Here is a 26999-nt window from a genome sequence, read left to right on the forward strand (position 1 = left end):
GAACCTGGCGGTATTAGCACCACACTATGGCCAGCTGAACTAATAGGCCTTATGTTAAATTCGCGATTATTATATTTTTGTATAATGTTAGCATGAAACCTTTTAGTTATAAGAACAAAAATTAAATCATAAAAATAAAAATTATATATTTTTTTAAAGTTTAAACAATGTGTCAGCATAGAAACAAGGTCTTAAGAATGTAATGCAGGAGTTTTTTTCGCTTATCCCATGCCCGACCCGCGGCTCTCCTCCTTGATTCCAACGCTGGCGTACGTGTTGGCCATGAGAATGTATGGAGCCGAGTCCTCGTCCCCTCCTCCCAGTTTCACCACCTCCTCAAACGCATCCCTGGCGATGGCTAAGTTCCTCCACTTGCGAGCCGCTCCCAGCACAGCCATCCACGCCGTCACGCTCGGCTTGGACCTGGCCATCTCCACCGCCTCCTCCAAGTGATTGGCTCGTCCCAGCATGTCCACCATGCACGAGTAGTGCTCCACTCCAGGCCGACTAAACCCCGCCTTGCTCTCCATCGCCTGGAAGATCTCCTTCCCCTTTGCAACCAGCCCAGCGTGACCACAAGCGGAGAGGACCGAGAGATACGTGATCCCGTTGGGCTCCAGCTTCTCTCGCTCCACCATCCTCTCGAAGAGCTCCAGAACTCTGGCACTGTCTCCCTGGAGGCTGTATCCTGCTATGAGTGAGCTCCAAGTCACCACGTCCTTGCTCGCCGAGCTCTGACGATCAAACACGTCCTGAGCCTCGACCATGCTCCCACACTTGCCGTAGAAGCTCACCAGGGAATTCACCACTAACGTCTCGGAGCTGAGAGCCTCCGACTCCAAAACTCTGGCGTGGATCGCCCTGCCGGCATCCAGAGCTACCGAGTTTCCGCAAGCCTTGAGAGCAGCAGCAACAGTCCCGGCATCCGGCTCGAAGCCCCTCGCTTGCATGAGCTCGTAAACCCGAAGAGCTTTCTCCGGCTCCTCGTTCTGGACGTATCCCAGGATCATCGAGTTCCACGAAACCACGTCGTGGCTTTGCATACTGTCGAACACCAGCCGTGCGTCTTCCATGCTGCCACACTTTGCGTACATGTCGAGCAAAGCATTTGCTGCGAAGACGTCAAGCTTGTGCGGAGTTCTTTTCAGCTGAGAGTGAATAGCCCGGCCTTTCTCCAAACAAAACTCCCTGCAGAACTTCCCTCCTGCCTCGAGACTGCTGCAGGCGTTCAATGCAGCGGCATAAGTTCGAGCATCTGGGACGAATCCTTGGTCCTGCATTTGCTCGAACAGCTGCAAAGCCTCCTCGCTCATCTCATTCTCCACGTAGCCACAAACCATGACATTCCATGACACGACGTCGCGGGTGCGCAGTGCGTCGAACACGTCCCGTGCTTCGGCTATGCTTCCACACTTGGCGTAAACATCGACCAGTGTGCTGGCCACGCAAATGTCGAGATGGAAGCCTCTCTGCGTCAGCTGGGAATGGAATGATCTAGCCTTGTCCAGGAAGGAGCTGTCCCTTCTCAATTTCTCAGTGTCTGGCTTGCTCGCCACCAAAGCCTTGAGAGCCGAGACGTAAGTCCGAGAGTCTGGGACAAAGCCTTCGTCCAGCATACGTTGATAAGTGTCTAAAGCTGCCTCGATCTTTCCACCTTGGACGAATCCTGCTATAAGTGAATTCCAAGAGACCGTATTCCGCTGCGGCATTTTCTCGAAACACTCCATGGCAAGCTCAACTTCCCGGCTCTGTGCATACCCGCCAAGCAAACAATTCCAGGAGATAACGTCGTGGCGGATCATTCTGTCAAAAACTCCTCGAGAATCTGCCATGCTGCCACACTTCGCGTAGAGATCGACCAGCGAGCTTGACACGAACATGTTAGACTCAAACCCACTCTTTGCAAGCTGGGAGTGAATAGCCTTTCCTTTCTCCAAGCATGCCACCTTAACCATCCTTCCATCGACTTTCCTGCCCTCCTCTCGGACTGCTAAGCTGCTGCAAGCCTTTAACACAGCAACGAAGATCTGCGGGTCCGGCTCGACACCATTCTCTTCCATTCCGGCAAACAGCTCCAGAGCTTTCTCGCCTTCTCCAGCTTGTGCATATCCCATAATGATAGAGTTCCAGCTCACTACATCCCGTTCCAGCATCCCGTCAAAGACCGCTCGAGCCTCGCACAAGCTTCCACACTTGGCATATAAATCCACCAGCGTGTTGGCCACAAATCTGTTCGTCTCGAATCCAGCCTCTCGCAGCTGAGCGTGAATCATCCTTCCTTTCTCTATGCAAAGAGATTTCTTCCCTTCGTCTTTGGATGCCAGCCCAGCGGAAGCCTTCAACACTGCAACGTAAAGTTGAGCATCTGGAGCGAAACCTTCGGCCACCATCCGTTCAAACAAGTCGAGCGCTACAGACCCTTGTCCTGCCTGCGCATAGCCCGTGATTATACTAGTCCATGAAGCCACACTGCGACGAGCCATCTTGTCGAAAACTCTGTGCGCATCCACCAAGCTACCACACTTGGCATACATGTCGACGAGCGCATCTGCCACAGCATCCTCATAGCCGCCGCTTCTAGACAGGTCCCTGTGAATTCTGGCACCTGTACGTAAGTCTGTTGAGCTGCTGCAAGCTCTCAATGCGAACAAAACTTCCGAAACTCCTGAAGCCTTTCTCGAGCGGTGGTACCTTTCGGTTCTACTGTTCTCTGGAGCGGAGGTACTGTTCCTGACTTTATGGACCTTGTTTGCTTCTCCCAAAGCCTTGAGCTTGTCACGCATCCATTCGGGACAGCATGCAGAGTCAATCCACAGCTGTTGTCCCGTAAACACATGAACAAAGTCTGGAGAGGCAGCGTCTTTCTGTATCAAAGTGTAAGAGAATTAATAAACTAACACTAAAACTGAACTTTTACTTACCTTGGATGTTCTGTTGTCCCACCATTTGGACGGATCTTCAATGAACTGCTGCCATTTGAGATATTCGCTTGCATTGTGGCTCTGTGAAGAGAAGGCCCTCGAACCCAGCAGTCTCTTCATTCACCGAAGTCCATTACCTAGACGCTACCTTCAAACCCTGCTTTTAAACCCTCTCTTTAAAAGTACTGTAGGATGTCTTTGTCCGTCGAAGCCTGGAGTCTGCAGCTCTGTCCCAAATGCACGTCCCCGAAAACGTATCTGTAGTGGAGAAGTCGGTCGATATTTTTCGAAACACTGGCATAGGTACCTGTATTCGCAATAATCCAAAAGGCCGCACTTTGCCTTTGAGTAGTCCCAATAGCAGTCCTCGTCTCGCAAGGGTACTCGTCTAGCTGCAACAACCGGTCTAAGTTACAGAGAAAAAAGCGTTACTTCGAGCGCTGACCTTTGGAGACGAAACTTCTCACTGCTTGTGGGTGGGAATTGTGAACGTTTTCTAGTAGCAGTTCCCTGAGTAGAACAGGCGAGCGGACCAAATTCCTGTGATCAACTGCACAAACAACATGTAGAATTATCAGCAGCCAGGAGGTTCGCAGGACATTACTTTTGTCAAACTCCCAAACCGCGGTTTTCTTCCCTGCCAGTCCAACAGCGTCCTCATAGTATGTGATGTATTTTATTCGACTGTCCCGGCTCCCGTTGTATACAACATCACCTCCATGTTCGTGTTCCACGTCGAAAACCTCTTGAATGTCTGAACCTTCGTGTGCAGTCTAGAATCACAGAAATCAACAGGCTTAAAAGAATGAAACCAGCAAAGGACATACTTACTTGAGGAGCTCTTGTGATGTTCACGCGTGGACCCAGCCATCTCTTGCACCAAGAAAGAGAGTGGTATGGCACCTAAGCATATGAAAACATGTAGGCCATCAAGAACAGAAGTTTGTAAGATAACTCACTGTGGAATCACCACTCGCAACACCACCTTTTCCATCGACATCTAATCCTGACCTGTTGTAATGGTTTTTAGAAATGATCTTGGTTACAAAGTTATTACCTTGTCTGCAACGAACCTCCATCTGTTTCATAGATGACATCCTTGATAATCCAATTGTCTGGGTACGGCTTTCCACTCGGAGACAGTTGATAGCCAACCTGAATTTCACAACTCAATTTCCACAATAAGGTTTTCAAAGAGGACTAACCTCAGTCTTAAGATTGATACCATACATGCAAAACACATTTTTGATCGGCGGCCGCTCCCATGGAGTTAGTGGATTAAACAATGGATTATCCAAGTAGTATCTGAGAATTAGGAAGTAGTTTAGTAGGAAAAAACATCAGTCATACATACTTCTTGAGCTGATAGAAAGCCAGTTTAGCTTGAGGATCAAATTCACCCATCTCCTTGAAGCTTGTGCCATCCGATATTTTCTGAGCTGAATAAAACCGCTGGATAGGAACTGTGTAATTTGCTAGAGCTGCAAGGGCTCCGTTTTCGAAAGACTCACCAGGATAGAGCACCCCTGCCAAAGTGGACAAAAGTTGGATAAGGCATTAATAAGCCATTCGTTTGTTACCAGAAGGTGGCATGTCCACCTCAAGCACGTTGACAGGCCAGTCTGGAGCAACTAAGCCTTCGGTTTTGGTCGTATTCCTTTGAGACAGTGGTTTGTTGTCAGAAAACGGCAACATCCACAAACCGGAACTGAAAGTTCCAAGCATGATTCGAGCTGTACCCTATCAAAACGAAGTAAAAGTCAATGACGTTGCGAAGTTCCAACAGCTTTAACGAACCTCTGAAATTGGTAATCCAAAAGTCACCCCAGAAAGAACGCCTTTCAGAGCATCTGGAGCTCCTAGAAAAGGAGCACCTGCAAGAGATAGCATTGCTGGTAAGACGGTTCACAATCCGCCAATCTCACCTAGAGCATGATACGTGAAAATGTGATCGTCAATCCAAGTAGTGTACAGTTTGGGCGGTACTTCTTGTTTCAGCCATTCCAGAAAATATCTGAACACATTATTCCCAAGAGAATGCGCGAAAACGAGTGACGGCCCCCCTCGCAGCTTCCGAAGCGTCTCGAAAGTTAGCCTGGAATTAGAGATCAGAAAAACAAGAGGTGATTTTGAGAAGGAAAAACCTCAGCCTGTGGAAGTACAGATCTCGTTCTTCGAGAACTGGACCCGCCAATCTCCAGTCATAGGGTGCTGCGACAATGGACTCGGCGTCAACACCGAACTCTACACACCACGAAACCCACTCCTTCCATACAGAAGACAATGGTCCTGTGATATCCTAATTAACAAAACGAATAGAGAAAAAAAAGCCAACTTGGATACCTGTGAAATATCCAGGATCCATCTCGGTAATTGCAGAAACACCGCTGTCGGGACGAGATTTGCACTCGGGATGATCAGTCTGATTGTAAGGATCGAGCATCATGCACTTCATCCAACATTGTGGTACCGAGATAACCTGAAAAAGATTATTTTTTTCAGCTCCGCTGACTCAAACCAAAGCGGAAAAAGAGAAAGACAAACCTTTCGGAGGTCCAACCACACAGGATCCAGCGGGTTGAAATCGAGGGGCGAGAAGGGACAATCCAGCAGCGACCAGGACCTGAGCCTTGTGGAGGCAAAGCCGGGAATTATCACCCCCGAAAACTTTTGATCTCCGGAACGCCACAGCTTTGGATCAACACCTGCTGCTGATGCCGATTCCAACCCTAGACCAAGCAGCAGGATGATGCACCACCAAACTTGAGAAAGCGACTTGCTCTTGTTCATCTCCGAGCTGCTGTAGCTTCACCATAGATCGCAGTGCGTTAGCAGTGCGAAGTTGAAGAAATGGAAAGCCGCCCCAGCGCGTACGTTAAATAGACTCACGAGATGGTCAAAGCTTCTCGACGGCCAGTGCTGCTGCTGCTGCTCCTTCTGCCAAGCTGCTGCTGAAACTTCTATCATGACATACACTAAAGGATAAGCAAGACAGGGTCAAATCCGAGGAAGCTTACCGCGTTGCGTTATTCTTTCTCTGCACTCTACCACAAGCTCACTGGTTAGATAAAATAATAGCAATAGCACCATTTATGCTGTTGTCTCAGCTCCTAGACCATGATCCTCAAAGGTTTGAAACCCAACTTCCTTTCCCGATCCTGCTGATGCAGAGCTCTGTTCGAGATCGCAGCTGTCAGTGCTCAAATGGAAGCATTCCTGAAAGCCCCTGAAATATATTAAAAAATCCAGTGAGCTGAAATCGAGGGGCGAGAAGGGACAATACCAGGATCTCGTGCAGCCATTCATCAATCCCTGAATGCCAGAGATCTGTTCATTCTAGGACCTTGCAAAAAGGAGAGTAGTAAAAACGTTTTGAGGGACAACGCAGAAGAAGCTATAGTCGAATCTTCCCGACGGCTGAACCTTCCCACGACCAAAACACGGAAAGATTGGCAAAAACAGTCAAAATGAATCAAGCAGAAGCTCACTGTTTGCCAAGTCATTCTTCCCGTGTTTAATTTTGGCGGAACTTGTTGAAGTGACACCTGACAGAAATCCTCATTAGAAGAAACTGCAAACTTTCCTCACATAATGCTCACTGTTTTGCATCCCCGCTACTTATTTAATGGGGGTGAGCTGTGTTGCTGCCTCAGCTCCTGGATCATGATCTTGGCGTCGTCGGTGTTGCTTTCCTTGCTGAGTGCCTCGAAGACAACGTTGAAGGTGACGAGGTTTGGCTTGAATCCCTTCTCCAGCATCTCTCGCAGCAGCTGAAATCCCAGCTTCCCTTTCCCAAGCTTGCAAATCGTGCTGATAAGAGCTACGTACGAGATCGCATCCACCAGTCCCTCCTTTCTCATCTCAACGAGATACGCATGGGCATCTTGCATCCGTCCAGCTTTCAGGCACGCGTCGGTGATGCTAGTGTAAGTCCGGCCGTTGGGAAAGATACCCCTTGCCTTCATCTCCGCGAAGAGCTTGTTGGCTTCCTCAACTTTCCCGGCCTTGCAAAACCCGTCGACGACGGAGTTGTAAGTCACAACGTCCGGAATGCAGCCCCTGGTTGGCATCTCCACGAACAAATCCATCGCCTTGTCCATCATCCCGGCCTTGGCGAAGCGATTGATGAGCATGTTGTACGTGACGAGGTCGAAAGCGCAGCCGTTCTCGTGCATGAGATCCAGCACCTTCTGCGCCTGCTCGTCCATCTTCACCCGGAGCAGCGCGTCGATCACCACGGTGTAAGTCACGGACGTCGGGGTGTGGCCCTTGTCAACCATCTCCTCAAACAGCCGGAAGGCTCTCTCCACCCGGAACCTCCCGTTGCCTTTGCGGCATAGCCCATGGATGAGCGTGTTGTACGTGACGATATCCGTCGGACAGTCCCTGGCCTGCATCATCTCCACCAGGCCCTGCGCGTCCTCGAGCCTCCCGACTTTGCACAGCGCGTTGATGAGGATGTTGTACGTGTAGATGTCGGGAGCGCACGAAGTCGTCGCCATGGAGTGGAGCAAGTCGAGCGCCTCCTTCTCCTTCCCATGCTTGCACAGATGCGTGAGAATGATGTTGTAGAGCTTCGCGTTGGCTGGAACTTCCGCATTCTTCATGTGTTCCAGGAGTGCCAGAGCCTGCCTCGTCTCGCCATCCTCGCAGTAGCCGCGGACGATGGTCGAGTACGTGAAAGCATTCGCCTGGAACGAGCTCGGCTTGCTCTCGGCGATGAGCATCTGGTGCGCGCGCTTGTACTGCCGCTTGTTCACCAAGAACTCGAGAAGCCGGTTAAAGGCAAATGCCGTGTGCGTGTAGCCATGGCGGCCGTGGCACCACTCGAAGAACTGGATCGTCGCCTCCACGTCCCTGGCGTGGTTGAGCACGTCCACCACAATGTCCGTGCTGAGCTTGCCGCAGTACTCGCGGAGCTTGTGCTCGCGCACCTCCTCCATCTCTGTCTCGAGGATCTCCAGGAGCTCCTGTGCCTCGGCCGAGATCGCTAGTCGCCTAAACCTCGCCACTGCCGGAGACGCAATCGGCTTGTCCGCGATCCCTGGCTTGAAGGAGAGCTCCTCCAGCTTGATCTTTCCTGTTCCTCGATCGCCGCTGCTGCGCCCTGGCACTGGATTATGATCGATTCCCGCCATGGGATTCTCGCTGCTTGATTGAGCCGCATTCCCATCGTCGATTCGCTGCCGCAAGGCCGCGCTGGAATCGATCGTCCGGGAAAAGGAACAACTCACCGATTGGCACAGCGCGATGCCGGCTCGTCGCCTCACAGCAGCTTCCATGGATCACTCGTACAGATAAACCCTAAATTTCGATTGAGCCTACGTAGTTACAAACACAATCGAGGGAATTTCCTCTTCTTGGCGGTGGCGGAGGGAGGCGGCGGTGGCGATGGCGGCGGTGGCGGCGTTTGTGGTGGTGGCGGCGTCGGCGGTGGCGGGGAATGAAACACCTCGAGCGCCGACGAGCAGCTCGACTGCGGCGCATTTGCCCCGAGTGCCGCGATCATCCCAGACGGCAGCGCCGCTGCTGGCAAGGCCGGGAAGGGGGGATCAAAACGATCGTAGAATCGCAGAGGCGGCTGGTTCTTGATGCGCTCCATCTCGAATTGATACACCAAGTTCCCGCGCCTTCCCGGGCCGTAGAGCATCCGCTTGACGAGATAGAGGCCGTCGTAGCTGTAGAGCGTCTTGAATCGCCCAAACTCGGCGCCCAGGTAGCCCCGGATCAAGCGCACCGCCAGCTTGTTCTTCATCGAGTTCTCCAGCGCCACATTCCCGCCCTCGAGCTTCTGGTCCTCGGTGTTTCCTTTCTTGAATCCTCCCTGGCCCGAGTAGATCACCCTCTCGCCCGCGTCGCAATTGTCGCCATAGACGCTGCTACGCTTGAGCACAACCGCGATGGCCACGGGGACACCCGGCTCCCAGTCCATGGTGTCGATCCCCGCCACGGGCAAGCTATGGATGCCCATGATCTGCATCTCCGCGCGGCACGAGAACGTATCGCCCACCTCCACGCCCGGGATGCTGCCGATCTGGCGCTTCCTGTGGTGAAGGAAGTCTTCCCTCTTCTGGAACTGGGCGGCTACCGCGAGATCGGTCCGGCTCTTCTTTCGACGCCGGACGCCATGGGCGTCGCTGGGATCGCGGCCATCGCCACCATCGCCACTGCCCAGCAGCAATGTAGGCTGTTCCTGGAGTGCGTCGTGCGCCGCTACTGCTTCGTGGAACCTGTGGAAACGATCGAGTGATGGAGGATGGAAAGAAGTGGTTGCTCGCTCTTACCGCGCCTTCTGCTGCAAGAACTTGATTCTCATGGGATCGGGCTCCATGGGCTCGGACTTGACGATCGCCATGGTGATCGATGGCGATGACGCGCAAGAGAGCGCCGTTGCGGTTGCCTCGCCAAGGTCAGTCGCGGGGGAAAGCTCCGCATCGCCATGGCCGAGAGAAGAAGAAGAAGCCATCTCGCATGGAGGAATTTCTTGCTCCACTGCGCAAGAAGACGAAACCTCGGGCTGGACCTCTGCCGCCATCGCAGGGGATGAAATCTCTAGTGGTGAAACCTCTGCTGCTATGGTGGCCGGAGTCAAGGTGAGAGGTGGAATCCATACCGGATCATGGATCCCGAGCGAAGCCAAGAGATCAGTGCAGCTCGTTGCCAACCTCCTCAGCTCGGCGTCATCGCGAAGCTCCCACATTCTCTCGTACTGTTCTTGCGTACTGCAATACTGCCAAGTAAAAATGTATTTATTAGCGGAGGGTCTCAAGATTCTCTCTCGTTTTAAAGAAAACAAATTACACTGCGAGATTTAACACTTGGACGCCTCTTCCCGCTACAGTAATGCGATACGAGCTCCTGCCAAGAGAGAAACGAGCGAAAGTGGTTAGAACCAGCTAATGATTGATCCAGTTTTTCGAGCTCACTCGCTTGATCGATGAGCATCGATCGACTCGGTCTCAGGAACGTCGATGATGCAGCTACACGAGTGTGTCAATCGATTGTCTTGGGCGATTTGCCAGCACCTCACTCGTTGATCAAGGCCAGTGCTGAAAATCCACTCGGAATCGCTCCACACCCCTGTAGCGTCAAGCCAAAAAAGAAAAAAACAATGTACCGAGGATTTTCAAAAAGAGAAAAGAGTCCTTGCCTTTCACTGCGGAGCTGTGCGCATTGGCAACGTTTTGACGGCTGAGGACACGGATAGTACTCCCAGCGCCTATCAGCACGCAAAACCAGTAGCCAGTGTGTGTGAGAAGTAAAACACAAAAGGATAAGAGTACCTTCTTGCATGGACAGCACGGAGGAGTGAAGAGACTGATCATCTCCACCACTCACGATCGACAATGTGGAAGACGAGGTGGCGCACACGTATAGAGAATTGACGCCGGATTGGTGACAGCAACTTAGCACGAGTACGGGACTTAGTACTGCTGCGTCTTGGGAGAGATCAGGCGAGGACTGCGGATCTTTGAGGATTTGCTGCTGCGAGGGATGGCGCTGATGATTCAAGCGTCGGCGGGCTTTACCACCCTGGCTTCCTCTCCCGGAGAGAGGCCGCAAGCCTTGGGCTTTTTCTCTCTCACCAACGGTGAAGCTAGCGACTGAATTTGTAAGATCCCAGACGGCAATACTTCCGTCTGTGCAGCCACTGAATACGAAAAATCTGTTCGCCAGTGTTCCTGACCATGAGCATTGATAAGAACAGCTAATGGCATGTGAAAGAAAGACGAATTACCTTGCGAGAAGCAAGGGAGGACTGCGTGATGCAGGGTCAAAACTGGACATTTGTGATGCTGGAGAACTGCGATACGAGACCTGGAACTTGTCTGAAGTGAAAAACATGCAGGGAAGTCATATAGAAGGAAACGTACCACGTTTTGCTGGATGAGTCGAACGCCTTGACAGTAAGGATGGCATTCGACATGGCAGCCACCACAAAATAAACTGGAACGCCATCCGACTCAACAGCAAAAACTGTCAGTGCCATATACCGCAAGTCATCCTTGTTTACGCCGCTTTTCTTGCTGAAAGTCGAGTGAGTACTGAGCCATCGTGCCGATATTTGTTCTGGCTTGTCGAAGAGTTCCCAACACGTCAAAACTTCCTTTGCACCAGCAGAGAACAGAACTGCATGCTGCATGTCGTCGATCCCGCTCGCTTCAGTCTTGCTATTGTACACACGGGTCGACAAAGCTAGTGCACGAACCGCAGAGCCACCAACGTGTTCTTCCAATGATGCGAACACTGTTAAGTCCTCCTGAGCATACCTGTACGGCATGGAGCTTGGTTAACAAGTATATGGATGATGTCTATAGCATTTACCTTGAAATCTGAACTCTTCCATCTTCGGAACCAGAGAAGAGCCAGTCCGTGTCAGGAAAAAATAAAATCGAGTGGACCTCTCTCCCATGCGATTGTTTTTGCAGCGCTTGCAGGGGATGCCCTTTACTCGAATCATCACTATCGTCCCAATTGCGGCAAATACATATGGTTTGTTCCTGAAAAGTTATGTGAGTTCCGAAGTAGTGAAGTATATAAGCTTGACCTTCACAAAAGCAAAACAAAATTGAGTCTCCGGAAGTTCTCCAACAAAAGATGAATGTGGTCGCTTCCATCCACCGCAAGATATTCTTTTCAACTGCCAGTTATCTATTAGATGATAAGATAGAAAGACGTTATTTTACCTCGACCTCGTTGGTGATATCCCATAACACAAAGTCTGCCGCTGAAAATCCTAGACCAATCCTTCGTTTTGATCCAGATAGGCATAGAACTGATTCCAAGACCGTTATTGCAGCAATCTTCTCGACTCGGTGGCAGGAAAGTACCGACGATAGCTGACCACGTTGGTAGAATACTTCGCAAACACATCCATCTCTTCCTGTCTGTACACACAGCGCAAAGTTTCACTGCCTATTCTAAATATGTATATAGCCTTACTGATATTGTCTTGGTTCCTTCGTTTGAGAACTCGGATATTGACACATTAGCAACGGCAGATATGCCGTGCGCACCTCTGAATGAATCGAGCTCCTCAACAACAGCGGGATCTTCCATCTCGAATAAGACTGAATCAAAATGAAAGAATAGTAAGCTTCCTTTTTGATCGCCACATACGAGCACCTGTTTTAAGTGTCAGTAAATAATAGAAGCCTCAAATTGCAGAACTTGCCTGCTTTTCTAAGGACGCGTCCATGCATACAATTCGACTTGACAAGGAGGACTTGAAGTATGCCAAATGCCGCGGTCCCTCGCTAGTTTCGCCATTCATAGCCCAGCAACGAACTCCTCCTTTCGGATCTGTTGTAAAAACGAATCTAGATGCATAGCATGATCAATGTCACACATTAGGATATGCTTACCGTGAACCAAGAGATTTACACCAGAAAGCTCCCAAGAGCTGTCTTTCTGCTTCAGCTATCCATGTTGATTGCCAGGCTATCTGCCCCTCGGAAGTGATCCTTAAGACCGTCGCCCGACCCTGGCCGCCACCACAGGCAACTAAAACCTCTTTACTGGGACATCCTTCAGGAGTTACGAGCTGTTCTTTGAAAATATCCAAGCAAACAAGAGGACTTCTTTCAGGTGTCTGTAGTATCGAGACCTGTTTCACGTCCCCAGATGGCAAGAGACTGGCGCGTTGTAGCAATCCCTGATTTGTTGCTATGAACAGGGACGACGGTCCTTCAAAACATAAACACCGGACATATTCGCTCCTACTGCGGAAAAGTGTGAGGTCACGTACAGGAGAAAAAAAAGGTAACTTTACCTGTCTAAAAAACCATCATTCTTGCCAGTGTCTATCCGGTACATTACCATCTCTTTAGCAGTCGTAGGAATTAGAGCTCTTTCCGACAGAGAATACAGCTTAATGGAAGAATCAGCTCCTGCAGTTACTAGCATAGACAGCTGACGATCAAATATGCAACGCCATATCCCACGACCTCTGCATTGTTCACGATCAAAAGCTGATCACAGACAAACGAGAGCATACTTACGTGTGCCCCTTCAGCGTCCTCAAAAGCTCCCCACTCAAAGACCAGACTCCGCATGTACAGTCCTCACTTGCTGTTATGAACATCTATATAAACCCAAGGAAACAACATAAGATAAAAGAAAGAGCTTTTGTACAGATCGCAAGCACTGCAAACCTTTGCATCTATATGGAGATCCCAAACACGAGCAGTATGGCCGAATAAAACAATGACAGCTTTTGTCTGAAGATTCCATATTCGAGCACTGCTTAGAGGATCAGCTAAATTCAGCTTGAAATGCAAGAAAGAATATTAAATCAAACCTTCTGTCATCTGATACCGAACCGAGGAAGCATCCATCTGTCGACCAAGTGATACGATAAATAGAACCCTCGTGTCCGCACAGTCTATGGACGATCTTGGCTTCACAGGTGCTCCCCTTGCCTCCTAACGCCCAAACAAGAACCTGACGGCAATTCAGGATTATATAAAACCGATCCAAGTACGTAAGATATCCATACCTCATTGTAGATTGTCCCAGCAGCGACTTGCAAACTCTGAATGGAATCACCACAAAGCCTCATAGAATACAATAAGCACCTTTCTATTTAGCAATGCAATCAAAGTTCACAAAGCTTGAGAGAATATACAAACTTACCAGGACAGTGGAAGTTGGAGACTATCTTCTTGGCGGAAGTGTCCCAAAGACACACGGTATTGTCACTTAAACCGATTGCTAGAACCACATTATGGCCATCATCCTGAAAGAAAAAAAGAAAAAAATACAAAAAATGAGAAAAATGCTTCTACTGCCTTGCTTACCTTTGTGAAGATTTGGACATCGAGAATCCACTTGGAAAACCTCGGAACGAATTGCCAGGGCTCCAGACCCTCGGAGCTCAATCGAAAGAGCTTCGCCTTTCCTTCTCCGTGAACAGCAACGATCGCCGGAGGCAATGCGCTCGACTCCACCGCGGCAGCAACGATTCCATGGACGCGGATTCCATCAAAGACGTGCACAGACGGGAAATATCGCGCTCCCATCTCGAGATTGTAGCAATCCAGCTGCGCTCCGGTGCCTGGCAGGCAATGCTGAGACCGCAAAGAATCCACAATGCGAGCGCTTACCCGCAAGAACAGCCCTGGACGGAAGCGCCGCGAAGCACAGCGCTGTGACATCGCCGATGTATGGGCCCTTCTCGAGCGCCATTGGCAATAAAACCTCCCACCAGACAATATTTCTAGGGTTCTAGAAAGTGAAGTTTTAGGGCATTTGACGATGAGCAGCATTGGCACTGGGGTAAGCGTCTTGGATTTGGATCCAGTCCTCTCTCTTATTTCGTCTCTCCAGTATGATCTATCGGTGACGACCTTCTCGCCGGATGGCCGAGTGTTCCAGACCGAGTATGCGAGCAAGGCGGTCGACAATAGCGGGTAAGTTTGTTGCTGCTCTAGTCATTTTCTTAGTGGATTTGTGATCTAGGACCGCTATCGGAGTTACTTGCAAGGACGGGGTAGTATTGGTATGTGCTCCTTGGGAAAAAATGCATTAGTACAGCGATTTTATTTTATTTTTCTTGCAGGGAATAGAGAAGCTAACTCCATCTAAGATGCTCGTCGAGGGATCGAACAAGAGAATACATCATGTTCACGAGCACGCTGGAATGGTGCGATCATTTTTCTACTTCTTTTGGTTTACTTACGTTTCCTTTCGTTAGGCGGTGGCCGGGCTTGCAGCCGATGGACGCCAGGTCGTTGCTCGTGCTAGAGCGGAGGCAAAGAACTACCTGAGGTGATTGAATTGCTATCTTAGATGGATTATACTCTAGCATTTGCGAAAACTCTTTTCTTTCAGTTTCTATGGCGAAGAGATTCCCACGAGTCATCTCTGCGAGCGAGTTGCGAGCTACGTACACTTGTGTACACTTTATTGGTGGCTGAGGTACTTCAAATTCTTCCTTTATCCGTTCTTTGCGGCTTCATCGACATGCTTACTGTGCAGGCCGTTCGGCACTGGAGTAATACTTGGCGGGTACGACAGAGATGGGCCGCAACTTTACATGATTGAACCTTCCGGTGTTTCGTATGTAAGTGTGCTGGTTTTAGCGAGGATCAAGCACTGATTTTCCCCATGCAGCGCTATTTCGGTGCAGCGATTGGCAAGGGGCGGCAAGCTGCGAAAACGTAAGAAAGATTTCTCAAACAAGCACCGTGACTGTCGATCTAACTTTGCTTGTTGCATCTCACAGTGAGATCGAGAAGCTAAAGCTGTCCGAGATGACTTGCAAAGAGGCTGTTTTCGCCGTTGCCAAGATGTAAGTTTTTTGGTTTCCTCCCTGTTGGATGGATTCTTTGAACTTCCTTCCACCTGTGAAAACTAAACAGCATCTACGGAGTTCACGACGAAGCCAAGGACAAAGCCTTTGAACTGGAAATGAGCTGGATTTGCGACGAGTCGAACAAGGAGCACCAAAAGGTCTTGCCATCGCACTCTCGCTACGTACTAGTCCCTCGTATTTTCTAATGCTTGTTTTGCTTTCCAGGTGCCTGCAAACCTCCTAGAAGAGGCCAAAGCCGCTGCCAAAGCCGCACAAGAGGAAGATATGGATGCCGATTAATATATCCCAGACTGACCAGTAGTAGCGACTGGAATCTCGATCACAGTGAGTAAAACGTTTGTTGCCATTCAATCCCATCCAATTCAGCCAGGACAACAGACCTTTTTGCATTAAGAAAATACTCGGTTCTCCCAGTACGGCCTGGAGAAACAATCACATTCTTTCGTACTTTGTGAGTGCTGAGAAAGTGGAAGCGCTCCAGTCGTACGTGTCGCAAGACGCCTGCTAGCATTCGTGTGTCGACACTCGCAAGGAATATAAACATGGTGTTCCGTACACAGTATGGGGCCCAGGGTATGCGTACGGCATGGCAGCGATCGCCCGGATTTGTAAGCTTGCGTTGCATGGGTTCCTTTAGTTTTTAGGTAGGAGGGTTTTGTGCGCCCCTGGCTCGAAATATTCTCGTCATTCCATCGGAGTGATCGATCGAGATCGAGAGAGTGAGTGATCGATCGAGATCGATCGAGCGAGGGAGCGCGATCCTACTGTCGCGATCGATCAGGCGGCAGCGCTTTCTATTTGATTGCCGCCCATTGCCGCGCGTGAGAAGGCGATCGAGAAGGGGGATGGACAATGTGCCCTTGCTCCAGGGATTCCAGGAGCGGCGCGAATGCTGTGGCCGATTCGGGAGCTGCAAGGTCGACAGCGGCGGCAATGGCGATCGCGATGTCGATCTGGAGCGGCAGCAGCACACGGTGATTTGCAAGCTTTCCAGGTTCCAATACTACGATATGCTCACGGAGGAGGCATTCGAGGACTCATCGTCGCCTCATCAAAATCACGGTATGCCTTCCACTCCCTTTTCTTTCTATTTGCTTGTGTGGATGTTAGTTTCCTTTGATCGATCGATGTTAGTTTCCTTGCTGGATTGTATAGAGTTCCCTTTGATCGATCGATGTTAGTTTCCTTGCTGGATTGTATGGAGTTCCCTTTGATCGATCGATACCTCGGCATTGGAAATGCCGAGAAGTCAATTCCTTTGCAGATGTGTGTTTGGGATTCGTGCAGCGATCTCTATTCTTTCTTTCTTTTTTCTTGTGGTTTCTATTTTTTTGCTTGCATGGTGTTTGATACTGGCAAAGATGGTGGTGGTCCTATACGACAGCTTGGACAGCTGATTGAGGCCAGGACTGTGTGTGTAGTCGAGGCTTTACCCACCCGTTGACATTAGAGCTTGGAAGATTCATATTACTTTGAGAGGAAGGTTTAAGAAAAGGAAAAGGAGAGGACTCAGATCCAACGGCGAGAACCCTGATACGTGGGTGACTTAGAGTCGTTTATCGGTATTTGCTACAGTCGTAGCTTGTTTGCGAGAGATGGAAGAGCAAGAGGTGGTGCTCGCGACGCCTCTGATGAAAAATGAGAGTGGGGAAGGACCGAGCAGAACATACAGTGGCGAGGGGTTCTCGGCTCTCAGGCAGCTTTCTGGAAAGCGGCAATTCAAGGTGGTCAGGTCCTTTCAGGAAGGGGCTTTTGACGCGAGCATCGGCCATGGAGGTTTTTTTTTTCTTTGCCTGTTTTTTGAATGCTTCGTCGATCGCTCTGTTTGTGTGTTCTGACTGGTTTTGTTTTGTTTCTTCGGTTTCTGATTTTTTCTTGTTTGTTTTATTGGCAGGAATCCGTGAGTATAACAAGAAGCAGCGCGAAGCGCTTGCTATGTTTGAAGAGGTTGATGCGCTGAGTCATCTGGGACAAGGACTGAGAGACGATGGTAAATCGAGTGCTGATCGGGAAGCTCTGGCTGTTAACTGCTCCAATCTGTGGAACGTCATACTTCTTGCTTTGAAGGTTTGCTTCTTTTAAAGGTTCAAGCATTTCAGTTCCTGCGTTTTTCTTCCAGGTATATGCAACAGTAGCAAGTGGTTCTCTGGCAATCGCGGCCTCGACACTAGATTCTCTCCTTGACTTGTTGGCTGGCGGCATTCTTTGGTTCACCCAATGGACAATGAAAAGGACGGACATTTACAACTATCCCATCGGGAAGCTGAGAGTTCAACCAGTTGGCATTGTGGTTTTCGCGGCTGTTATGGCAACTCTTGGTAAGTTTTTCTGTCGTTGTGAACTGGCATTAAAAAGGTAATGCAATGCAGGCCTCCAGGTGCTTATAGAAGGCGTGAGACAGCTTCTCGACGGGAAGCCCAAAACTCACCTAGATATGTCACAGTCGATATGGATGATAGCGATCATGGGAACAGCCATCGTCGTCAAGCTGGGACTCTTTCTGTACTGCCGGAGCTTCAAGGACGAGATAATTCTCGCGTATGCAATGGTAACAAGTTCTTTTTGCGCTGGTTTTCTCGGTACTTACGAGAATTCACCTCAACAGGATCACCAGTTCGACGTGATCACGAACGTGGTTGGCTTAGCGGCAGCTCTACTTGCTGATCGCTTCTACTGGTGGCTGGATCCCATTGGTGCTGTAGCTCTGGCGATCTACACCATTGTCAATTGGTCCAAGACGGTTTTCGAGAATGCAGGTAATTGCTCTCCTATGCTACTTCACAAAGGTTCATTGTCTTAGTTCATTCACAGTGTCGTTGATCGGAAAGTCGGCACCACCGGAAGTCCTCCAGAAGCTGACTTACATGGCTTTCAATCACCACCGTGACATCCAACACATTGACACGGTCCGCGCTTACACATTTGGAGCTCTCTTCTTCGTTGAGGTTGGTCTCTCCTTTCCTAGCGAAGATTATCTCGTCTCAAGATATCGTCTCCTTTCACAGGTTGATATCCAACTTCCAGAGACGATGCCACTGAAAGAAGCTCACGACATTGGCCAATCTCTGCAAGACAAGATCGAAGCTCTCGCAGAAGTAGAGCGTGCTTTCGTCCACCTCGATTTCGAGTGCACGCACAAACCAGAGCACCAAAAGAGCCACTTCATCACAGACGTGTAAAATAGACAGAGGCGGTTCGGAGAAAGGAATCGAACCTGGAACCCCCTTGCGCTAGAGAATAAAGTTTAATTATCCTGTTTCTAGGGTTAGGGCTCCTTGCGAGCAGAGGAAATTCTGGAGGATGGGACGGAAGTCCGAGGCCAGATCGGCCGTGGCGGTGAAGGTATGGGAGATTGTGAGCTTAGAGCGAGCGGTGTGAGGAGCGATGAAGAATTCGGCAGATTCTGAGGTCCCCCAGTCGCCGCGCTTGAGCTGATCGAGCAAGGAATTCGTTGTGAAGTGATCTTCGTTTTCGGTTTGTAGGAAGGGAATGCGGCACCCGGAGACGAAGATTACGAGCTGCTCTACTCCAAGGATTATGTTGCGATCCATCCGAGCTGGAACGAGAGAATCAATGGCCAGCTGCGGCTCATCAAGCAGGGATTCTCGGTTTTCATGGTAAATGTATCATAGAAATCGTGATCCGGGGGTCTAAGCTCTTCTCTCTCTTTTTTTTTCATGCTTAGTCGTGGATGCCTTCCAGCGATCCAGGAAGGAAACAACGAGGGCCGAGTTTTGAGAGAGGTAAGCCAGTGACTTCTCATACGATGCTCCTTTAAGTTGACTTTTCTCCCAGATAGAAGTCTGTACACTATCCGGGCTGTTGCTCTGGAAGAGATGAAGTCTATAAGACGGCACACGCCTCCTTTCGGCTGGCAGTACATCATCGTTGTTTTAAACAGTGGTATGTTACTTCTTCTTCCCTTAGATCTCTGTTGTGACTCATTTACGATGGCTGCAGGACTGGCTTTTCCGCCCCTGTACTTTCACAATGGCGGTGTCCGTGAGTTTCTGGGAACTTTGCGGGAGTATTCGCAGCTTGGGAGGTTTGTAGACCTGTGTCTCCTTTCTACTGCGCACTCAAGTTGTTTGTGCAGGGCTGGTGACGATCCAAATGTGTATCTTGTGAATGACATCCAAGATCCATTGCAGGTTTGCCGTGCTGGTTTTCTTTACTATAATCGTTGATTATGTCTCCTGCAGAAAAGTCTTTCGTCATTGGAACTCGCAGATGTTCCTCGGGCGTCACTCATGCCAATATCCAGAGCCACGAAAACTGAGATTATGGAGGACAAGCCACAACGCTCAGAAGATGATTCGACTAGCAATGACAATGTTCAACGACCTCCCAGGCATAGAGATCCGAACTTCTCTCTTCAAGTTCTGGAAAAGTTTTCAATGGTTACAAAGTTCGCCCGTGACACTACCACCCAGCTCATGAATGGTCTAGAAACCTTAAACGTGGAAAACGCGAAGCGACCTAGCACGCTGACGATGGAAGCTGTGCCGGAGAGGATAGTTTCTTTTCAAGAAGCAGCAGCAACCTCAGAGGTTAGTTTCACTACATTCCACCTTCATCCTCTATGTGTGGTGCTTCAAGTTTTTAATAGCTGCTTAAGCATATAGTGTTAACTTTCTGCAGCAAGGTGAGAATGGAGAAGCATCCACTAACGTGGGCAGCTTTGAGCTTGTGGATGGCACTCAGGTACTCGACTTTAACTCTAAATGGTTTTCTAGAAATCCGTCCCTGTCCTGTGTAAAAGTGCCTTGTATTCTTCGGTTTCCTAACTTAGTCAATGCATGCAGGAGGATGAGCTGCCAGATATTATGGCGGCAAGAGAACCACCCTTGGGTAAATCGGAGGTATGTTTTATAATGTCATTCTTTTCATCCTGTATTCACTAGCTATGTTCCAGTGGAATTCTTTTCTGGATGGCGAAGGGCGTGTTACTAATCCAAACGAGTTGAAGAAGAGAATCTTTCGAGGAGGAGTAGAACCGTCTATGCGACCTTTGGTAGATATTGATTCCGCATTAGTTTCTCCAGTCATTTGTTTTATTTCTTTTTGCAGGTTTGGAAGTTCTTGCTTGAGTTCTTCTCTTTTGATTCAACGTCTAAAGAGAGAGATGCTCTGTTAGTGAAGAGAAGAGAAGAATACCGCGTTTTGAAGGCACAATGGCAGGTACCAAACGTTCTTTTTTGTTGGTCCTTTTTTCATAGACTTCTCTCTGGTTTCTTAGAGTGTCTCAATTGAGCAGGCAAAGCGGTTCAGCAAGTTCCGAGAACGCAAGAGTCGCATTGAGAAGGATGTGGTATGTCAATACGATTGGCGTGCAATGTAACCATCTTCTGTTACTCCTTGTATAGGTACGAACTGATCGAGCAACAGAATTCTATGGTGGAGACGACAATCCCAACGTCGACATGCTCCGAGATATTCTAATCACCTATTCTTTTTACAACTTTGATCTGGGCTACTGTCAGGTATGCAAGCACGTAGCACGAGCTGTTAAATAACCCACTGTTTTCTTACAGGGGATGAGCGATCTGCTATCACCAATTCTTTTTGTAATGCGAGACGAAGAGGAAGCATTCTGGAGCTTTGCATCTCTCATGGAACGACTGGGTCCGAATTTCCACCGTGATCAAAATGGCATGCACTCTCAGCTTCTGGCTCTTTCGAAGGTACTCGCATCCTCTCCTCCCGGGGTTTTAATTTAGTTGTATGTGCAGTTGGTGCAGCTTCTAGATCCCCCACTGCAAGAATACTTCGGCCAAGTGGAGTGCTTGAACTACTTTTTCTGCTTCCGCTGGATACTGATACAATTCAAAAGGTGAGCTTATCGTTTTTCCCGTCTGCTCCAGCGTAACGTTTTCTTGTCCAGGGAGTTCGTGTATGACGACGTCCTGGCGCTGTGGGAGGTGCTTTGGACGAGACACATGTCAGAGCACTTCCACCTCTACATCTGCGTCGCGCTGCTCAAGCGACACCGCAGGAAGATCATGGACGAGCACATGGTATTCGATACGCTGCTCAAGTTCATCAACGAGCTGAGCGGCCACATCAACCTGGTGTCAACGCTGCACGGCGCGGAAACGCTGTGCAGACTGGCTGGCGATGCCGGTGCCGCGTGCATACCTCCAGGAACGCCCCCGGCTCTGTCTCGCGACCCTGGTGCCGCGTGCATCATACCTCCAGGAACGCCCCCGGCTTTACTAGTAGCCCCCGCTCAGTCGTAAGTAGCTCGCTCGGCTCGGCTCGGCTCGACGAGAGATAGATTGCGAGGGAGAAGGGGTATGTAAATACATCGTCCGTCTTATACATGCGTTTTCCTTGTTTTTGTTTCAGCACAGATGTTTCTAAACAAGATCGTTGCATCCAGATTTGTCCCCGTAGCTCCTGGTATCGGTGGGACACTGGCAAGTGAAGCGAAAGAGAGAGGAAGAGTTTTTTTGCGAGAAAGCTTTGGAGCAACTTACCGTGAATTGCAGCGATGGTGGACACTTTCGGACGACGTCGTAGCAGAGATCGAAGCAGGGGTTGACGACGTAATCCGGCGACGTTCCTCCGTATCCCCAGATGAGGTCGGCCTTCATGCCGGCTTTGGGATTGGTGGTGGCGTTCTTCCTGGGTATGCTGAAGTGAAAGGGGTAAGGTATGCATTTGGGGAACTGGATCGCACACATCTGGATCAAGGAAAAAACGAATGTGAAGAACACAAGGCTTTCGTTTCCGTTTTTTTTTCCTTTCTTTCTTTACCCAGGTTGTGTATGCCGCGATGCAATCGTTGCAGGTCCATAGAGTGACGTCGCGGCAGTTCCCCAAAGAGAGAAGATCCTGCCATAGTTTTTCTCGTCTTTCTTTCATCGGCAATGTGAGAGTTCCGTGTTTGTTACCTTGAGACGATCGACTTGGCACTTTGCGTAGTTGTCCTCCTTTTTGCCGACGGCCAAGCCGCCCAGTCCAGCGCCAATCTCATTCCTGGTCTGGTAGGTAATTCCCAGTGGCGAAATCACATCTAAGAGAAGAACAAGGAGGTGGTAAACGTTTTCTATGGCCACCATTCTCCAAAGACGAGAGAGTTACCCACTGTAGCAAAACCACGTCGGGTCCGTCGCCACGTTGGTCGTCTGGCAGCTCCAATAAGCAGTGTCACAGCTCTCCTGAATCAATCACGAATGAATCAATCCGCCAGGGAGGGATCCAATCCAACCCAGGTCCAGAGAAAAGAATCCAATCCACCTGCGTGTAGTCGTAAATGTAGTCCCCATTGCTATCTGTGACGGGCATAGCGGTGCACGGCGACGTCGGACCAGTGCCGCAATCCGGCGAGAGGATCACCTGCGCAAGCTGCGCCTTGGCTAGCCCAAGAAGCGCTGTGTGTAGATAGAATGGTATAGATTAGAATCGAGGAGAACCGACAGATTCTCTTACTCGAGAGCCCAGCCAGCAAAATCCATGCCGCAGTAGCCTCCATTGTCCGCGAGGAAGAAGAAGGGGGAAACTTTTGAAAGATCAAAGGGCGGTTGACCTAATAAAATTAACGGGTGGATCCTCTGCTACGTGTCCATCTATTTCTATGCCACGTGCCTTCCATATCCGCCGTTTATGGAAAAAAAGAAGGGATTTTACATTGACAAAATCTTGCCTGTCTCGCTGGCCGGCTTGTTTTTTTTTCTTTTACTCTCTGTTTCACTGCGGCACATCGTTGCCAAATCTTTGAGCGAGAAATGCGTCTAAATCTTTGCCTGCGTTGCCTTGTGCTGGGTCGATTGGATCCGATGGGAGCCCCCGGATGCAAGCTAGAATGTGGCTCACGTCGCGGTATAGCCTGGAAATAAAAAGACCATCAATCCAAGAGACGATCCAAACACTATAATACCACCTTCGGTCTCCTTGAGGAGTCGATACTTCCAGGCTCGAGAACGTTTCCGTGAGTTGGGTGTGGAATATCAACACCACCCGGCTGAAAGAGAGACATCGAAGGTTAGATAGAACAGCCAAAGAGAAAAACGAAAGAGGATGGATACGTAACGAGAAAATGGAGCGAAGGTCGTCCTCGAGCAGTAGCGGCGACAGCACCCTGTGCAAGACTCCCACCTCCTTAGTGAGAGTCCGAGCAAACTGGCTGGGCTGTGCGTCTGCGTCGTCGGGAGCGGCTTTGTTCCATCCTTCCACGACCTGTGGTAGAATTCTTAGATGTACCTGGAGCCTCTCTTTCATGATTTGTACGAGCTTTGTGTGGATCTCTTCCCTGTGGACTTTATAATCCTGCGATAACAAAAAGAGTACTCGTGTTAGGAGATGAGGAGGAGCCGAGCTCTACCTGAGCAATCCGATCCAGCTCGTTTAGCAACAAGGCCTTTCTCGGGTCCGGAATAAACACAGACAGTACTTTCTTCATCTCTACACAGAGAAAAACTTAGCGAGAGATTGACAACAGACATTGTTGGTACGAACCAGGAATGAGCACGTGGAAGAAAGTGATCGTCTGGCTCGCCAGTGCCAAATGCTTGGCAGTGATGGATTTCAACCCCGAAACCTGCGTAAAAGAACTTGTCAACCTTGCTTCAATCGATCACGTAAACTACCTGAAGAGCGCCAGCTCCTAGTACTAGTTGGCAAGCGCGAGAATTAAAGACCTTCAAAATTTCGGCAACACGATGAACCACCTCCGCTGCTAAGGCCGGCAGGGCGTTGCTCAACTCCACATACTCGGCAATCATTTTCAGAAGAATCAAGCCACTGCAGTTCGAACAGAAAATTAGCTCGCGTCTACCACATCTTTCCACGTACCTGTTTACCGTATGGTAGCCTATTTGCCCGATTCGAATTGTCTTTATAGACTTTTCCCGGAGCTTCTTATCCACGGTAGTCACTGTGCTGGAGTCCGTCTCCAACTTCTCATCATGTGGCGCAATACTGCCTCCATTTTCAACTGGTTGACACTCGCCATTAGCCTCAGAATGACTCTCGGCTTCCCCATTCTCAAGCGAATCGTCAAAAATAAAAACTTTGTCGACGATTTCTTGAAACTCGTCAGGAATATCAACTGCAACCCATGTTTCTTGATCTAACACCGCGGTGATCTTGGTTATCTGGAACACATTATAGTGAGACATTTACATTTGTGGAAGTAGCTTACCCGAAGTATGTGCTGAGAATCAACAAAGGACTTGGACTGAGACTGCAGGGTGCCACGAATGCTGTATCCCAACCGACCTCCCACCTGAGAAAGGCAAGTTCGCAAGAACTTTACATGCTTCTTCAAAGTTTACCTTTTCAGTAGCAGCGATGAATTCCTGTGTCACGTCGTGAATGCTTACAAACTCTTGTAACCGTAGCTTTGGATGAACAGGTGCCCGAACACCAAGTAGCTTGACCCAGCGACCATGGGCAGCATCGCATGCAGCCCACAGTGCTTCGGTGTTTTCGCGCAACACATCCGCCCTTGAAAGCAAAGGTTAGAGGCCAGGCAGATTTCTCAATAAAAAAAGTACCTGAACTGCTTAGATATACTTGAAAGTTGAACCCCTCTTCCTCTTAAATTAAGAGGATCGCTATCTGTAACAATTTGCGCCAAGGATCCTTGCGGTTCTACTTCTTCTGCAGCTTCAGCAGCGGCGACAGCAGCGGCGACGGCAGCGGCACCAGAAGCAAATGCTGCGGCAACAGCTTCGGCGGCAGACGTTCCTTGTAGGCCGCTTACAATTTGCTCCACTAATTGTCGAATTTTGGCAGCTCTCACCAAGCGCGTCTGTGACGCCCATGTTAGACAAACGGAAGGCTTAGAACTCCTCCAACCTGAATGATTTTGAATACTGCGACAAGGAGTTGTACGAAGGCATCCGGAGAAAGACTTCGCAATTTTGCAGCAAGGTTTAGTCCGGAAACTGCCACAAGAAATTAACTGGAACATCAGATGATGCATGAAGGTTATTTACGTACCATCTATTTCGGTTTGCTTCTCTGTTGCAGGAGAATCACCAGAAGACCGATTCAAAAGAATTGGAAGGCATTCAGCTACTACGGTTTTGATTGCAGACTTGACATCTGTGGTTAATGTGTCCTTGTAAACCTTCAAAACGGCGGGTAGCTTTGACTGCCATCGCACGTAAATCAAACATGAGCTTTTGCCATTAGAAACGATAGAACCTACTGTTCTCAATAGGCCGATTACAAATGGTACAAGCAGCTCGCGAAGGTTGGTTTCCTCCTCTTCGTTGACTTGCACCTGAGAAAATCGGTAAGTAATTTGACAGACTTCATATCAACAACTCACCTCTACAGACATGCTGTAAAGCTTGTCTTTCATGTTAAGAGATGAGATAATCACTGAAGAGTTGAGATCTTTGGAGTTATGTATGGCAATTCTTACAAAATCAGCTGCTAGCATGCTGCCAAAGGAGAAGGTGCGAACGTCAACATCATAACTAACCCTTCAAGACCTTACTTGTTTACAGAATCCGTCGATGCTGCCAGTTGATCTCCCAGATGCCGGAAGCAATGCATTCCAGCAAGCTCATCGCCTTCCTACACCAAAGAAGTAAAGTCAATCGAAAGTGCTCGATAACCCTGCAGCACATACTCACAAGCAATTGTTGCAGCTCGTCTATGACATCCAAGGCACCGCCACAATCTGCAGTAGCAACAAGCTGCTCAATAAGAAAACAAGATTAGACTTGCATTGTCGTCAACGTCTAAAGGCAAAAGGAGGGAGAGATCCTTACAATTCGTAGCGCAGAGACCGCTTGGTTGACGTAAGTCATGAGCTTCAGCTTGTCGTGCAGCGCTAGAACATTCTCCCTTTGCCGGCTGAGTGTGTGAACTTGGGTGGCAGAGCCCACGAGATCGTTCTCCAGCAAACGCACGGTCGATTTGAGCTCTTTCATCTGCTGGCAGGCTTCCAGCATCCTCTCATTGAGATCCTCGAGCTGCTTCTGGGCCTCGAAGAACGACTCGGACCTGGCAGAGATCTCCTTGACAAGATGAACTTCCACCACGTCCAGGTACTGCGTCAGCCTCTCCTGGAGCATTATATTCTGTGGGATGGTCGAGAAGGGACAGGCCGCCTGGAACGTCGATCCCCTCTCCAGCGCAAAGTCTTCGTCGAAGAACATGTTTGGGATCTCTCGAAGGCAAGCCGCGAGCCCTTCTCCTCCTTTAAGTCCCATTTCCCCGCTGGAAGAAGAAGAAGTGCTCGGCCCATCCTCCTCGAGAAAGAAATGCTCCTGGACGTCCACGAAGCGGCTGTATGGCTCCGAGATGGATTCCACGTACGCACGGAAATCTGCCTCTGGGAGGAGGGATTTCGATGCCGGGGGAGCCGCGGCGTCGATGGAAGAGGAAGGATCGGCCGAGAAGATCCAGCTGCTCCACGACGAATCCGAGCCGGAGTGGTGTGGATTGTTGAGAATGGAGGCGAGGCTCTGGCCGGCGCTGTAAGTGCTGGGATCAAACTCGGGAGTGAGCCTGCTCGAGAATCTCCCATGCGTGGAAAAGCTCTTGTTGCGCCTGCTGCCACTGCCGCCAAGAGATTTCGGCCGTGGCGACTCCATCCTTGGCGGATTCCTAGCACGAATCCCTCGATCTCGACCTTGCGGAGGCCGGCGCCTCCATAATATCCTCTAGCTCGGGCATCCAGCCAGAGATCCGCGAATGCGTCGCGGGATCCCGAGCTCCGGTGGAAATTTCGAAAATACGTACTCAATCCAGCGCGGGCGAGTGGTAGATCTGCGAGCGCTCCTCCCCCCTCCTTCCCA

General features: G+C 49.7%; 9 protein-coding genes across 16 annotated transcripts; 3 read left to right on the plus strand and 6 right to left on the minus strand.

Annotated features, from left to right (window-relative positions):
- Positions 1 to 135: 135 nt before the first annotated feature.
- Positions 136 to 8231, minus strand: LOC9651534. The gene is made up of 12 exons (XM_024677148.1): positions 6540 to 8231; positions 5466 to 5727; positions 5265 to 5370; positions 5066 to 5165; positions 4847 to 4935; positions 4502 to 4654; positions 4276 to 4402; positions 3881 to 4076; positions 3545 to 3694; positions 3164 to 3313; positions 2922 to 3035; positions 136 to 2864 (listed from the first exon to the last, which is right to left on the minus strand). Exons 1-12 carry the CDS (start codon positions 8201 to 8203, stop codon positions 222 to 224), a joined length of 5754 nt encoding a protein of 1917 aa, XP_024532916.1. The 5' UTR covers positions 8204 to 8231; the 3' UTR covers positions 136 to 221.
- LOC9651533 (phospholipid--sterol O-acyltransferase) lies at positions 3034 to 5816 on the minus strand. Its single transcript, XM_024677373.1, has 15 exons — positions 5466 to 5816; positions 5265 to 5400; positions 5066 to 5210; positions 4847 to 5016; positions 4719 to 4795; positions 4502 to 4661; positions 4276 to 4447; positions 4127 to 4226; positions 3979 to 4076; positions 3881 to 3932; positions 3753 to 3824; positions 3526 to 3694; positions 3367 to 3471; positions 3229 to 3313; positions 3034 to 3179 (listed from the first exon to the last, which is right to left on the minus strand). The coding sequence occupies exons 1-15, from the start codon at positions 5709 to 5711 to the stop codon at positions 3098 to 3100; spliced, it is 1869 nt and encodes a 622-aa protein (XP_024533141.1). The 5' UTR covers positions 5712 to 5816; the 3' UTR covers positions 3034 to 3097.
- Positions 8214 to 9548, minus strand: LOC112347083 (YDG domain-containing protein At5g47150-like). The gene is made up of 3 exons (XM_024677382.1): positions 9535 to 9548; positions 9206 to 9413; positions 8214 to 9151 (listed from the first exon to the last, which is right to left on the minus strand). The coding sequence occupies exons 2-3, from the start codon at positions 9385 to 9387 to the stop codon at positions 8251 to 8253; spliced, it is 1083 nt and encodes a 360-aa protein (XP_024533150.1). The 5' UTR covers positions 9388 to 9413; positions 9535 to 9548; the 3' UTR covers positions 8214 to 8250.
- Positions 9494 to 14143, minus strand: LOC112347081 (WD repeat-containing protein 6-like). 3 transcript variants are annotated; one of them, XM_024677365.1, is made up of 21 exons: positions 14027 to 14143; positions 13721 to 13977; positions 13557 to 13659; positions 13420 to 13502; positions 13222 to 13364; positions 13076 to 13163; positions 12923 to 13005; positions 12694 to 12870; positions 12287 to 12643; positions 12097 to 12241; positions 11865 to 12047; positions 11615 to 11809; positions 11470 to 11562; positions 11247 to 11422; positions 10796 to 11191; positions 10660 to 10739; positions 10205 to 10603; positions 10072 to 10140; positions 9848 to 10001; positions 9723 to 9779; positions 9494 to 9651 (listed from the first exon to the last, which is right to left on the minus strand). In XM_024677365.1, the coding sequence occupies exons 1-21, from the start codon at positions 14106 to 14108 to the stop codon at positions 9591 to 9593; spliced, it is 3381 nt and encodes a 1126-aa protein (XP_024533133.1). In that variant the 5' UTR covers positions 14109 to 14143; the 3' UTR covers positions 9494 to 9590. The 3 variants fall into 3 exon arrangements, with proteins under 3 accessions (XP_024533133.1, XP_024533132.1, XP_024533134.1); XM_024677364.1 differs by having other exon boundaries at positions 11609 to 11809; XM_024677366.1 differs by lacking the exon at positions 9494 to 9651 and having other exon boundaries at positions 9653 to 9779; positions 11609 to 11809.
- Positions 14144 to 14145: 2 nt separating this feature from the next.
- LOC9651535 (proteasome subunit alpha type-3) lies at positions 14146 to 15672 on the plus strand. The gene is made up of 11 exons (XM_002972302.2): positions 14146 to 14198; positions 14250 to 14332; positions 14382 to 14421; positions 14482 to 14565; positions 14617 to 14690; positions 14754 to 14840; positions 14901 to 14985; positions 15036 to 15082; positions 15148 to 15213; positions 15284 to 15374; positions 15442 to 15672. Exons 1-11 carry the CDS (start codon positions 14178 to 14180, stop codon positions 15514 to 15516), a joined length of 753 nt encoding a protein of 250 aa, XP_002972348.1. The 5' UTR covers positions 14146 to 14177; the 3' UTR covers positions 15517 to 15672.
- A 169-nt stretch (positions 15673 to 15841) lies between these two features.
- LOC9650857 (metal tolerance protein 4) lies at positions 15842 to 18497 on the plus strand. Of its 2 annotated transcripts, none has more exons than XM_002972303.2 (7): positions 15842 to 16299; positions 17132 to 17304; positions 17357 to 17555; positions 17607 to 17785; positions 17843 to 17993; positions 18049 to 18182; positions 18243 to 18497. In XM_002972303.2, the coding sequence occupies exons 1-7, from the start codon at positions 16083 to 16085 to the stop codon at positions 18414 to 18416; spliced, it is 1227 nt and encodes a 408-aa protein (XP_002972349.2). In that variant the 5' UTR covers positions 15842 to 16082; the 3' UTR covers positions 18417 to 18497. The 2 variants fall into 2 exon arrangements, with proteins under 2 accessions (XP_002972349.2, XP_024533149.1); XM_024677381.1 differs by lacking the exon at positions 15842 to 16299 and adding an exon at positions 16328 to 17013.
- On the plus strand, positions 18476 to 21584 carry LOC9650858 (TBC1 domain family member 15). Of its 3 annotated transcripts, none has more exons than XM_024677370.1 (16): positions 18476 to 18579; positions 18720 to 18854; positions 18923 to 18980; positions 19033 to 19140; positions 19198 to 19282; positions 19334 to 19388; positions 19440 to 19787; positions 19879 to 19941; positions 20043 to 20099; positions 20153 to 20251; positions 20308 to 20418; positions 20477 to 20548; positions 20604 to 20720; positions 20772 to 20921; positions 20970 to 21070; positions 21122 to 21584. In XM_024677370.1, the coding sequence occupies exons 1-16, from the start codon at positions 18538 to 18540 to the stop codon at positions 21474 to 21476; spliced, it is 1956 nt and encodes a 651-aa protein (XP_024533138.1). In that variant the 5' UTR covers positions 18476 to 18537; the 3' UTR covers positions 21477 to 21584. The 3 variants fall into 3 exon arrangements, with proteins under 3 accessions (XP_024533138.1, XP_024533139.1, XP_002972350.2); XM_024677371.1 differs by having other exon boundaries at positions 20495 to 20548; XM_002972304.2 differs by lacking the exon at positions 19879 to 19941.
- LOC9650859 (stretch-activated cation channel MID1) lies at positions 21567 to 22122 on the minus strand. 2 transcript variants are annotated; one of them, XM_024677391.1, is made up of 3 exons: positions 21997 to 22122; positions 21717 to 21923; positions 21567 to 21653 (listed from the first exon to the last, which is right to left on the minus strand). In XM_024677391.1, the coding sequence occupies exons 1-3, from the start codon at positions 22102 to 22104 to the stop codon at positions 21597 to 21599; spliced, it is 372 nt and encodes a 123-aa protein (XP_024533159.1). In that variant the 5' UTR covers positions 22105 to 22122; the 3' UTR covers positions 21567 to 21596. The 2 variants fall into 2 exon arrangements, with proteins under 2 accessions (XP_024533159.1, XP_024533158.1); XM_024677390.1 differs by having other exon boundaries at positions 21582 to 21923.
- A 702-nt stretch (positions 22123 to 22824) lies between these two features.
- On the minus strand, positions 22825 to 26996 carry LOC9651536 (vacuolar protein sorting-associated protein 54, chloroplastic). Of its 2 annotated transcripts, none has more exons than XM_024677367.1 (17): positions 25968 to 26996; positions 25830 to 25892; positions 25691 to 25770; positions 25520 to 25634; positions 25397 to 25471; positions 25186 to 25339; positions 25042 to 25130; positions 24738 to 24994; positions 24516 to 24687; positions 24383 to 24466; positions 24034 to 24335; positions 23829 to 23982; positions 23698 to 23779; positions 23564 to 23643; positions 23273 to 23508; positions 23123 to 23203; positions 22825 to 23068 (listed from the first exon to the last, which is right to left on the minus strand). In XM_024677367.1, the coding sequence occupies exons 1-17, from the start codon at positions 26793 to 26795 to the stop codon at positions 22930 to 22932; spliced, it is 2991 nt and encodes a 996-aa protein (XP_024533135.1). In that variant the 5' UTR covers positions 26796 to 26996; the 3' UTR covers positions 22825 to 22929. The 2 variants fall into 2 exon arrangements, with proteins under 2 accessions (XP_024533135.1, XP_024533137.1); XM_024677369.1 differs by having other exon boundaries at positions 25691 to 25766; positions 25826 to 25892.
- Between the last annotated feature and the right edge of the window lie 3 nt (positions 26997 to 26999).

Source organism: Selaginella moellendorffii, unplaced genomic scaffold, assembly GCF_000143415.4.
Source record: "Selaginella moellendorffii unplaced genomic scaffold, v1.0 SELMOscaffold_19, whole genome shotgun sequence".
Taxonomy (NCBI): Eukaryota; Viridiplantae; Streptophyta; class Lycopodiopsida; order Selaginellales; family Selaginellaceae; genus Selaginella; species Selaginella moellendorffii.